Source organism: Eschrichtius robustus, chromosome 1 (assembly GCF_028021215.1).
Source record: "Eschrichtius robustus isolate mEscRob2 chromosome 1, mEscRob2.pri, whole genome shotgun sequence".
NCBI classification, from domain to species: Eukaryota; Metazoa; Chordata; class Mammalia; order Artiodactyla; family Eschrichtiidae; genus Eschrichtius; species Eschrichtius robustus.
Genome location: NC_090824.1, coordinates 12,854,604 through 12,867,941, shown reverse-complemented (window position 1 = coordinate 12,867,941; position 13,338 = coordinate 12,854,604). Strand labels below are relative to the sequence as shown.

Genomic DNA, 13,338 nt, shown 5'->3' with positions numbered 1-13,338 from the left:
ACCTAACTTAGTTTGGAAAATATTAACAATAATAAAACATAACTAAGATTTTTGCTAGCATGCTTAATTTCCTACAATATAAACTCATTAATTTGTCATGATTCTCTTCATAGTTCTCACTGAACTGTGAGACATTTTCTTTGCAATACTGTAAGCAAAATGAGATGAAGGACTAAAGAAAAGGCCTTTCCCTTTTCTGCCACTCTCCCACTAGACTCATGTGTTCTACCTATACCAAACCTCTAACACACCACACTTCCACATTTGTTCATCTGAATTGTGTATTCAACCAAGAATTTCACACTCTCCCATGATCAAGACACAACTTACTTTACTTCTTTTTGCAAGATTTTCCTGATCTGCCTCATTCAGGGAGAATAAATCATTTCCACTATACATCCAAACACACCTCGATATAGTGCTTTTGATGTTGTTTTGGTATTTACAGACTATCTCCTCCTAATGAACTCTGAGCCACTTGACAACTGACTTCAGGTCTTAATCATCTTTTTCCTAATACTAGGTATGCATCATACGTCATCAAATGTAAGATGCCACTGATCGCAAAAAACCTTCCTTTCTACTACTAAGAAGACAATCCAAAGAAAAAAAGCTACCAATCATAATGACATGCCATTAGTTTTAAGATTCACCTTGATTTGAGAGATGATAAATGCATATCTTAGAATCAATAAAACATGGTAGTGGGTGTTAAATTTATTGAAATAAAACTGATTAATTTATTAATTTATTCAGTTTTCCCATTCTGTCCCATCTGCTCAAACTCCCTTTCCCACACTCAAACAAAACCTTCTATGCTGACATGAAAGAACAAAGAAGTGTTCATTATTAACTTCCTCTCAACTTGCTTTGGGACTCTCACTTTTGCTATGATAGGTTTATAAGGAAAATGAATATGAGTTTAAGAGCCCTTTATATGCACTATTCCTTTTGGCTGAAAAACATCTGACCACATGTATTCTCAGTTCATACTGCAGTGTGTACACCAGACTGAAAAACTAATTCAACATAACAACTGTCACCCTAATAGGTTTCCTTCTAAGAAAAATGCATTAGACTTTCTATTTTGAAAACCATTTTAAAGATAAAATGTTGATAGAATAAATCAATGTCAGAAATATCCTTATAAACAATGTTTTCATAATTTAAGGATATTTTAAAAGTCAATTAAGCAAAACATTTTTTTTGGCTGCGCTGCACAGCTTGTGGGATCTCAGTTCCCCGACCAGGTAATGAACCCAGGCCCTCGGCAGTGAAAGTGCAGAGTCCTAACCACTGACTGGGGACCGCCAGGGAATTCCCAAGCAAAACAATTTAAAATGAAGTAAAAAAAGACAGCAAAAATGGATGTATATGTTCAGGCTTCTAATTATGATGCCTTTATACAACAACAAAACCAAACCTACCCATAAAAACCAAAAGGCCAAAAAGAGTTAGTTACCAACAGACATCTCTTATTGAGCCTCTAGGGTACTCTAAAATTGGTGTGCCAACTTACCAAAGAAGGCTGACCTGCTACATGATGAAGAATATTCTGGGTTAACCTATTTCTAATTCAGAAACATGTTTTACTTCTGTAAACTAGGGTCTTAAGAATACAGTGAAAGTCAACTTTTGAAAAACATGTATAACTAAGAACAGCCTTGTTAAAAGACTATCCGTTGCTCTAAGAGAGGTGACAAACCTTTCCCATAAAGGCTTTGTGGGCCACATATGGTCTCTGTAGCTTTTTTTTTTGAACAATGCTTTAAAAACATAGAAACTATTTTTCACTTTGCAGGTTGTGCAAAAACAGACCATGGACTGGATTTGGCCACAGCTGTGGTTTGTCACCCCTTCTCTAAAATATCTGAGGTACACACAATGTAATATGTCAAATATGTCTCAGTAAAGCTGGGGGAAAAATATTTGTGGAATGAATGAATGGACCATCTGCAGGCATTTGTGCTAGGCATTCTGTAACTTAGAAAAAATGTTATTTTGGAAACTCGGTGCTATTAGCTATGTTTTCCAAATTACGAATGTATTCTTCATGACTCAGTGTGAGACTCTAGTCTCACAAGAATGTCTAATTTGTGATTGTCATGCTATATCTGTAAAGTCAAAAATAAATAAATACGGTAAATAAAATGATTTAAGGTGCCATTTTAATAATACTTTAATACATTTTGTAGGTACACTCTAACCCCTTTACTGTATATTGAGAAAGAAGAGTCAGGAAAATCACCTGCTCAAAATGTGGCAAAAGTACATTATCAGTGTAGTTTAGTATTAGAACCTTGGTCTCCTGAAAGCAGTGATCTTTTCTTCTCAGGCAATAAGACCGAAAGATAACAATAATAATATACAGACAGTAAGTAATTCTACCAGAAGCAACACTTACATAATGCCAAGAAAGCATGCTTCGAGGCCATAAGAACTAACACTCTCCGGAGAATGTCCTTATTAATAATGTAGTTCTTTATGTGGTAGGTATGGTGCTCCACACAAAATGTTAACAATTCCAATACAAGTGCCAACAACTGGGCAGTCTGAAAATCATCTAAACAAAACAAAACAAACACAATTATATTTAATGGCTTATATTCTTTTCCTCCCCAAATGTAAGAATCCGAATTCCAATCAAGTAAAATCCCTTCTATTAACCCAAATATGTTAAAGTTAAGGAAAAGGGAACTAACATTTATTGAATGCCTACCATGTGCCAAGAACTGTGCTTTCCATTTTTTCACATTTAATTTAAATAACTCTGTGAAGAATTAGTGTCACAAGACCCAGGTGTGAAATGTTATTAGTAAGGCAAACTGGGATACAAATCTATTAGATCTGTTTTATTCCAAAGGGCAGGAATGCTCTACCATGTCTTATGTCCCTCAACGGATATACAGGTATCACAGGAGGTCCACCTACCACACATCATCTGGCTTTGATGGAACTACTCTCTCTGCTCCTTTGATTCATGTGCTTTGTGCCTCCTTTTACTACACATGAGTCCATGCTGAATTATAATTACTGGCTTATCTTCCTCACCAGGCAGTAAGCCTCCAAAACTGTTTTACTCACTTTTTATTTCCCCCATTTAACCCTTAAAGATTATATATATAGCACAGTGACTTCCACACAGTGGGTTCTCAATAAATGTTTGATGAATTGAATATGTGGGTTTGGAAAGAAGCCTCAAGCTTTACCTACTATGAATAAAGTAGACAGGAAAAATTAGTATCACATTTCCAAGACTTGATTCTAGAGTCATTAAAAAAGGTAAATTTAACATTTTTTTTCTAAGTGGTGTCATAAGTTAAATATACTATATTGATAATTCATGACAAAATAACTTACTTATTCTCAAAGCTTCAATAAGGAATTTCCCAATGAAGACCCAAAAACTATTTTCTAAATCAAACACACACACACAAAGCTAAAGGAATAAAATGCAGAAATAAATAATCCTACCGTGGAATAATCCTCAATGCAAAGAAAAACTGCTTAATACTAAGCACAAGCTCTGCTCTGTATCTACACACTTGGAGTACAAATAAAATGAATCTTCTAATAGCTTCTTCCTTCTATTTGTTTCATACATGTAAATGCAAACTAAATACAAATATTGCTTTAATAAAAAAAATTGTTTTAAAATTCTGAAAGCAAAAAATTATCTCTAGTATCTTCTTTCACAGTTCTATTACCTCTGATTATAGCACTTTTAAAAGAAATTTTACCTTGAAATTACCTCTTTTGAAAATATATTAGTAGACCTCTAGGTTAACACCAACTTTTTGAGTTTCAGAATTCAAGAACAAAGAACTTAACTACCAACCTGTATAATCTTACCTTTGCTAGGTTTGTCTTCTGTTGTATTTGCCAGTAAGGGAGCAGTAAGGACATGCATACAGTGCTTATAGAAGAAACCCAGAAATTCAGTCTTTTCTGTTTTCTAAGGAATTGAAAACACTTCCATGAACTTTAACTGCATTGGTTCCTACCAGCAATAAAAATTATACTAGTATGAAAAAGAGAAAAATGCCCGTGGCTTACATTGGCAGTAGCTAACATGTTTTCTGGGTCAACTAATGTTCGAAGGAGGCCCATAAGCTGGACTGCTCCTCCAAGTTCAGGGTCTGTATCACAAATCATATGTTCTATAATGAGGTTGATGAGCAAAATATCCTGGTGAGAAAAATACACATAATAAGGATCACTTATTATAGGAGGGAATGGAAAAAGCATATACTATGAGACATGCTACAGCATTATACCTAGTTATGGATATCTTGTTAACTGCAAACAAAATGAAATGTTTGACTGACTTCTTTAATGGATACAGAGCAGTTTTCCAAAAGTATGGTATAGGCACATTACACAAATAGTACCAAAAAGAATTTATCTTTAATCAAGGGGATTTATCTTTAAATCCCGATTAAAATAAAAACAAAGTTTCAGTTTGGTGCTAACAGATCTTTTACACCTCTGGATAACAAAATCTCCCTTCTGAAGAAAGCTAATGGGCTTTAACAGTGAGAATGTTTAGCTAGAATTTATAACATGGTTCTTTCACTGCATTTTTATAGATTCCTTCTATTTATGGCAGATGATAACTGCATCTATTCTCCATTTATGGAAATGATATAAAATTTCCATTTAAAATAAATTTAAGAAAAAATTAGTTGGTACCTGAATGTCTGAAATTGGGGCAAACAAGATTACGTTATTTAGAGAGCACACAGGAGAACAAGTATATTATAGATATTCCAAATGACATACAAAATTGACTTAGTTTTCCTGATGCTCTACTATGACTGGTTTTCCTGGCTGAAGAGGAAAAATTGAGAGGCATTCAGTGAGAAAAATCCCTGCTCTTGCCTATATATGCAATGGTAGGATAGACAGAAAATGCAGACATACATGGAAATAACAATCAAGACTGGGAATCAAGAAGACTACTGCATATGAATGAAGTACATCAATGTATGTTCAACTAGTGGGTTACAGTGCCAACAAGAATAGCCTTTATTTTTAATATATATATATTTTTTGGTTTTCAAGATAGGACTGTTTTATAAAAGCAAAATGTGACATAATATTCAACAGTTCAAACTGGCACTTCCTGCACCTACCCTGACATTACAATTTTTTAAACAAGTGTTAAGTATAGAAGTTACTAGGCATTCCACTTCATTTTGACATCACAACATATTACGATCTCTTTAAAAAGTCTATTTTCTCATTTTGTAAAAATATGATAAGCTGGAATTCTACATATATTTTTTTCTAAGAGGTTGTCTTTTTACCCCCTCTGTTTGAGGGCAGAATATCTTAGTTTGTTCTTAAGTAAAAAGTTACTTCCGAGATTTTATGGGGGAAAGAGAAAATAAAAAATCAGGATGATAGGTTTAATTATCTGAAAAGAAAACAGAGCACACACATTTACGGCTTCCACATATGCCATGTACCACAGACTCTGGGAGAACCTTTCACATCACCAGGATACATTCTCTCACTGACTCTGAAACTGATGGGTGGGTAAGTGAGTGAGTGAGTGAGTGTGAGTGTGAGTGTGAGAGTGTGTGTGTGTGTGTGTACGTGTACACACAACAGCTTGTTCCCTATGGTTAGGCAGTAAAGAAAACACCCTAAACACTTTCCAAAGGAATGTGCTTCATCATTCTTGATGATTTTGAGACTCTAACCCTAGCAAAGCCAATGTTTTCCTAGGTAAGTTATTCATAATTCCACATATAGAACAATTTATTGATTAAATGATTTAAACAACACAACATAGCACATTAACTTCTGAATTAAGAAACAATCTCAAAAATTTTTAAAGAAATTTAAGTTGAGCATTAACAAATAACTGCTGTAAGACAATTTATAAACTGAGACAGGAGCCAGTTAGGGGAAGAATAAGCCACGATATTATGGCTATACTTTTCTCAAACATCAACTATTTAAATCTTTAAGAAATGAATAATAAATACAGTTATAGCTTCCCATGTATAAATACTTACTGTTAGTGCAAATAATATTTACCTTGCTGGTTATTTTTTGCTCTGTTAACTTCTTACTTACATCATCATTCTGTTGTGCCTCCTGCATGACAAACTCTCGTACCATGGATGGATTATATTCAACCAAGTATGAGAATATATCAGTAGCAGCACTTCGCACCTGTGTATCATCCATGCCCTGCAGATAAAAAGCACTTATTTCTCCTATAATAATAAAAATATGGAACTTGCAGCTATATAAATCCAAAACCTAACAAATTATAAGAAAACATTTGAATAAAAAGAGAGTTCAAGGAAACTCTGCTTATGTAAAATTCTTGTTCTATGGATAAAGTTATACTTACTTTTATTCCTGTTTTTTTTCTACTTTAACATTTCAACTAATAGGCTGCAAAGTTAACAAATTATTGATATTAAAAATATGGAAAATTCCTCTGTCCTTTCAGTACTCTCTGCAAGGACTCTCTAATACTAGAATTTTATAGCTTTTTAACTTTAACAACTGATATTAAATATTGGCTATAATCAAACAGTTGCATGCTACATAAAAAATATACTATTTTGTGGATTAAAAATATGATGGTAATTAAGTATAAGGAGAAACAAACTTACAAGGATGACTTCTAAAGCTGGTAATATACCCATGTTTGACAAAGTCTTGAAAAAAGCATCTCTGTTTTGAGGTTGTAGCGTTTGGGAGAACGCACAAAATTCTTTTAAAAAGTTAACCTGAAATTAGGCAAAAGGATAAGTGAACATAAAAGGTGTGTTGTTTTAGCTTCATGCCCTCCATAATATCAAATTTCTTACCAATTCCTGTCTTTTTTCCTCATCTGTTGCTTCATCTGTTAGCTGTGCAAACAAATCTGTCAGAAATTTTTCATCTTCCTGTGAAATCAAAGGATAAATTAATTATGCTAATAGTAAGAGTATAATATATTTTCAAGACGCTAATACAGAAGATATAAATTGCAACAACTGGAAAAGGGGAAGATGGTATTGGCAATGCTGTTTTTTAAAAGAGAAGGAAAAAACTATTAAAGGATAAATTGGGGATTTATACAGAAAGATTATCCTTTATATTTCGGCAAGGCTCTATTTCCTAAGTCTAGTTAAGGGCCACATTATAAACATTTTAGGCTTTGCGGACTCTACCACACCTACTCAATTCTGCCGTTATAGTAGGAAGCAGCCATAGGCAATGTCAATGAACAAGTATGGCTGTGTTCAGATAAAACTTTATTACAAAAACAAACATGGTCTGTAGACCCGTGATTTTCATAGGGTTTCATAATCTTAACTTTAGAAGTTAAGGTTCTACAATCACTCAAAGATAAAACTTCCTTCATGTTTTAAAAACAGAAATGATTCAATTATATAAAAAGCTCAATTCAGAACTTTTAAAGAAACATCTATTATTTGAAGCTATCCACCTACAGACATACAAAATAATTTAATACATTATTAAATTACTCTATATTAAATTAAAATGTATTAAATTATTTTGGAAATGATTCAAAAGATACTCTCAGAGGATACTCATCTGGGCATGTAAAAGAGTACAGAACTTGGAAATAACCTCACATGTTATGTTATCTTACCTCCTTATTTTATAATTGAGACAGATTAAGAAATTTACCCAAAGCCCAATCAGTTAGCAGGTAGGTGGTAGAGCCTTCCTGATTGCCTGTTCAATTTTTTGTCACTATTTTTAGTTAAGATTTTGTTTTATTTTAATTCCATACTATCTCAGCTAGTAGAAATAAATTCAACACTACATGCCCTACAGACATGCCTAAGCCTAAATGTATATATGTATGCGTGTGTGTGTATATATATATATAGTGTGTGTGTATATATATACATGTATATGTGTATGTACGTATGTATGTGTGTATCTCCCACTAGTTTATAAACCCCTTATTCACTGCTGCAGGTGCTCAAGAAACATTTTCTGTGACACTAAATTAGTTTGGCTATTCCCACCTTTACTTTTTCTGCAGTGTACAAATAGGCCACACCTCAAATGGCATCCAATATCAAGATCCACCTCAGACATAATATATCCCACCAAATGGAAATCAGATGATTAAAAAAGATTCTCTGAACTGCTGTGAAGTACAGAGAATTAAGAAGGTTCAACAGTATTACAAAGAATCAGTCAACAGTAAGGGTTATGACTGTGTACAAGGTGGGTAAGAACCTGCTTTAATTACTCCTTGTCAAAAAATTTGTGAAACTCTCCTTCCTTCATAGCAGCACTTTGAATATAAATGCTCAGCATCAAGAGAAACAGAAAGACCTACAGCATTGGCAGCCTGCATTTTACAGAGCATATTGTAGGGAAACAAAGACTTAACAATTTGAAATTATTCATACTTAATAAGTAAAACTGGCATTTTACAGGTCTGAAGACCAAGAAAACAAAGAAGTGACAAATCCCTATATAACAAAATGAGAACCATGTGGAGCTAAAGAAAAGGACCAGTAGTGCTTAGGACTATCCAAGGAAACCAGGAATCAAAACTAGACCAGAGCAGAGGATCTATTAGGTAGCTAGCAAGAACTAGTTCCTTAGCAAAGAACAAATGAAAATTGGTACCAGAACACCCTTCTTTCATTATCAATCACAATACACTATGTCAAGGAATACTGTTGTACTTACCAGACTGTATTGCCTATATTATTTCTCTGTCTTAAATGAATGGAAAACATGTCAAATTAATCAACGTGAACTGAACTTAATCATTAGCTTCAGGAAAGCAGTTTTGGTAAAATTGACTTTTCTATCTAAATTCATATATATATATTACGGTGATAAAACCAGGGTCACTGAAAATACAGCAATTTTCTAAAAAGGAACAGACAAAAATTAAATTTACTGTTTTACTCATAACATGTGCTACCAAGCAGCTCTTACTGACATTTATTTGCCTCTTTTTTTTTTAATTCAAATCCAGGTTTCAAATAATTATTTTATTTGTAGATCTGAGGTAAGGTCTTACAATAGCTTTCAAATCATATCACATAGCTGTTATTATTACAATATCTTGGGCATAAAGAAACAAAACACACAGGAAGTGTGCGACTCACAAATCTTTGCACTATGCAAACTTGTATTTCAACTGGACTAGACTAATTCATGCACCATGGGATAATTTACTGAGAGATTCTCTGACTTTGGGAGTATTTACAAATGCAGATTACCGGCCAGCTCAGACATTTGGATTGTGTGTTATGTGCAGAATCCAGGATGCATCCTAGGCAGTTCTGATGCAAGCACCCTAACACACCACACCTGAGAGACTGGGCATACTATGAAAAGAAAATTTGGAGTTTAATAGGCAATTATTAATAGATACTTTAAAATAATACTCAAGAGTCTTGTATCATGTTCAATGCTTTATAAGCATGCATCTGATTTAATCTTCAGATGACCTTATAGCGTAGGTACTAATATCACAAACTTAAGATCAGGAAGCTGAAGCTTTAAGAGATTAAGAAAGTTGCCCAAGCCACATAGCTATTAAGTGACAGGCAGAGCTGAAACTCATACTCAAGCCTAACCTCCCCACACTCTCATCCATTACAAAAGCATGCCTTCTGGTAGGGAGACATGCAGCTATAACTTGCCAACATCTGCTGTACCTCTAATAAATAATTACCTGGGAGTTCTATAAATGCTATAGAATTTGTATTCTATAATAATGACATATTTCTTGGCTTCTTTTTCTTTCCTCTTCCAATCTATTCTGTTCTATGCATAACTGATAGATTAATATCCCTAAAATTCCACATTCAAGCATTTCATTAAGATCCTTTTCCTATAAATTTCTTCAAGCTAGATTTTTTTTAAAAAAATTACATTTATCATACCTAATCCAACACAACCTTCTGGTCCCACAGTATTATATATTATAATCTCTTGTAGTATCACCAAAATACATACCTTTAGACAAAAATTAAAATTCAATTTGGATGCCTAAAAGGAACAGAAAATTATTTCTGCTGAAGGCAATCAGTATCTTTTTAAGTAGGAAAAACAAGAATGATCTAACTCACCTGTAACATACCAACAATTTCTACCTTATTGAAAAAGATAAAAGAGTGAAGTGTTGATAACATATTTTCTTCAAAGACTGAAGGGGTAGGTAGAACCATGTCTTGTATATACTGAACTCTGTATGTCTGATGAATTTTTTGTTTCAGCTCAGGATCTGATATGGGAATCACTTCTTTAAATTTGGCTGTCTTTGTTAGAAATTCCCTATGTTTTCGTGGTTGTGATAAAGCAGGATCATATTCTAAGCATCCAATGACGTCCATTATACATTCCTCAGAGAACATAACTTCAAAAAGAGCAGTTCGATTCAAGAGGAAGATGCCTTTGATAATTTCATACAAGTGGTGCAGTCCTTCAATATTTTCCAAATCCTCACACACATGAAAAAGCTCTAAGAGCTTTTTAATGTAACCCTCATTTTCCAGTGCTAGTGCAAGTTTTTCACGACGCAGGGGGGAAGGTAAAGATGATGCCACAAGTTCTGCAATTTCCTCAAGGCGACTTAATTCACAAGATGGCAATTCTAAACCTGGCGATGACATATCATCAAAACGCTCCTCTTCAGACTCATCTACAAGGTCCTGAGTGATGTCCACTGATGGGTCCTTTCCTTGAACCTAGTAAACAAGATTTATGATAGCTGACAAAATATAATCAAAGCAAATCTAAATGATATTCTTAGATACAAGAGATGTTATAAGAAAACTATAATGATAATTTTCAAGTTTAAGACTAGACAAACTTTAAGTCTTCAAACTTGACACCGGTGCTTTGTGACCACCTAGAGGGGTGGGATAGATAGGGTGGGAGCGAGATGCAAGAGGGAGGGGATATGGGGATATATGTATAGCTGATTCACGGTGATACAGCAGAAACTAACACACCATTGTAAAGCAATTTATATTCCAATAAAGATGTTAAAAAAAAAACAAAGCTCGACACAATTGCCTACTTTTCTAAACACATTTCTACAAATAACATACACTTTTGATTTTAAGGAAGAAAGTTCAAAGTTCAGAAATGGAATGAGCTTTCTTGTAAGTACAAGGTTTACCAGCAACGGAAACATTCTAAAGATCCACTAAACTAACTGTGACTGTGACTTAGAGTGCCCTGCAGACGCATAATATATAGAGGCCTGATGGTAAAACATCCACTCACATTTTATATCCATGGCCCTCTTTTCCAACAGACCAGGGCAAATCTCAGAAATACTCCTAGCACTGTGCTCTGGTAGAGCCACCAAACTCTTCAAAGTTTAAGTAAAATTCAAACAAATGCTGTGACCATAGAAAATATATGTAATTGTAAGCAATAAGAAAAATATTTAATATCAGTTAATTTAGAAACCAAGGGCCAAGAGCATTTACAAACTGGCTTTGGACCAAAGTAGGTCACTGATTTGGTATGAAAAAGCTGGTTGGTAGCCCAAAATGATGATTAAGAAAAACTGAGTGGGAAACAAGTGCACCCACACAAAAATAAAACCACATAAAAAGTACTGCAACCTATGTGTAGTAGAGCTATCCCCTAAGAATACCTGCTTAAAGTAACCAAACCATGGAAGTTCTCCTTTCTACACACCCAAACCTATACCTCTCATGATCCCCTAGAAGCTCTAAAGTTTGTCATAAACCCCAACTTTATGTCAGTGTAGGGGCTCTAATTATAAAAAGATAAGTTATAAGTCTTCACAATTAAATACATTTTAAGGTAAAAGAAAATTTTTACAAAAGGTCAAAGACGTATTTTGGAATGAAATGAGTTTTGCTATCTTGGCCCTGTAATTTGAGACACTGCCACTAAACCAGCCCAAAAGGCCAAGCTGAATGGCAAAGGGATGGAAAAATTAGGCCTTATATGAAATGACCAACAAACTTAAATTGCTTAGCATGGTTAAGAGATGTTGATGAATACTAGAAGGGAAGAAGTCCTGGACTAAGTCTAGAAAAATGCTGCAAGGCAATACCGTCTTGACCTTAACCCAGTGGACAGCACCACTAAAAGGAGGCTAGGCACATTCACAACTCTTACCTGGCATGGTCTCAAGTTGGCCCTGGATTTTTTAAAATTACATAAGATCTCATCACAGCTTTAGACTCCTAGTATTCAAGCTATGGCTCTACCTATAGAAAAATGGTAGGGGTTTGTTTACAAAACCAATGATAAGGGATGAGAGCCCTTATTATAATGAAAAATGCCATCTTCTGGAGTTAACTTGCAAATACAAAGGCTGAACAGGTAATCAAAAAGACCTGTGTTTAGGAATTTGATCTGCTCAGGGAAACATGGTGAAACTGTAATAATCTGACAAATATGTTTCAGTCTTACTTTCAGAAGAGAAGCAATAGAAGAATGAAAATTTAAAAAGGAAAGTAGACTAAGCTAGAAGAGAGAGCTTTACTTATGAGAAAGGATAAATCTCAGAAGTCAATCTGGACAGATATGAAGAAAGTGAGAATGTGAAGATCATAAAGATATAAAAAGGAAAAAGAGATGCACCCAGACATAACTGCTCTCAAGGAGAGTACTAGAAAATGGGGAGATTTTTTAGATGTTTCTAGATCAAAAAATAATGAGTTCAAGAAACAGAGAAACATATAAGATCTCAGAGAACAAAATATAGTAAATTCCCCAAAATAAGCCAGGATCCAGAAATTAATTGAGAAGTGCAGACAGGATCATAAGAGTCATTGAGAAATGACATCTTGAACATAAACTATGTAAAAGTTGGGAGGGGAAGATCAGAAAGGAACAACAAAGCAGGCAGTGATTCCCAGGAATGTTATTGTAGAGAAAAGTATACAAGTACTACTACTTGTGCCCCAAGAGAAAATGACGGAAAAATTTAGTGTTACAGACTAAGGAAAAGTATAATAAAGCTCTGACAATTTTAAAGGAGAGCCAGGCATGACAGTAACAGATTGAGTCCAGGTCTGAGTTAAATATTGACCCAATAAAAGATTGTGTCCAGGGTGGGACTGTTCATCTTAGAAAGGTGAAAGAGAACAAGATTTGTCTGAATAACGGGTGCTTTCAGCACCACCCTGAGCTCATTAATCTCTTCTCTTTCTATGGAAGAACTCCACATGACAAAAATCTAGAGGAACATGCTGTAAAAACAACTGTATGAGACAGAAAGCAAAGAAAACATGAAGAAAGCATAAATACAAATGTTAGTTTTTCACATGTTAAGAGAAGGAAAGGGACAGCTTAACAGGCAGGTTAATTTATGAAAAACACAGCTGA

The 13,338-nt window shown here is 34.3% G+C and overlaps 1 protein-coding gene and 1 long non-coding RNA gene across 2 annotated transcripts in view; one reads left to right on the top strand and one right to left on the bottom strand.

The window, feature by feature from the left end:
• LOC137762943 (uncharacterized) overlaps window positions 1-702 on the top strand; it is a 60,325-nt gene extending 59,623 nt beyond the window's left edge. The window contains exon 3 of the long non-coding RNA XR_011073653.1: window positions 524-702. This is a non-coding gene — a long non-coding RNA (uncharacterized lncRNA). The remainder of the gene's footprint in view (window positions 1-523) is intronic.
• Window positions 1-13,338, bottom strand: part of PPP4R3A (protein phosphatase 4 regulatory subunit 3A) — a 38,770-nt gene that overhangs the window by 7,199 nt on the left and 18,233 nt on the right. The window contains exons 4-10 of the mRNA XM_068541498.1: window positions 10,089-10,706; window positions 6,837-6,914; window positions 6,639-6,755; window positions 6,049-6,204; window positions 4,057-4,188; window positions 3,853-3,955; window positions 2,405-2,563 (exon numbers count right to left, since the gene is read on the bottom strand). Of these exons, the coding sequence (XP_068397599.1) occupies window positions 2,405-2,563; window positions 3,853-3,955; window positions 4,057-4,188; window positions 6,049-6,204; window positions 6,639-6,755; window positions 6,837-6,914; window positions 10,089-10,706 (1,363 nt within the window). The remainder of the gene's footprint in view (window positions 1-2,404; window positions 2,564-3,852; window positions 3,956-4,056; window positions 4,189-6,048; window positions 6,205-6,638; window positions 6,756-6,836; window positions 6,915-10,088; window positions 10,707-13,338) is intronic.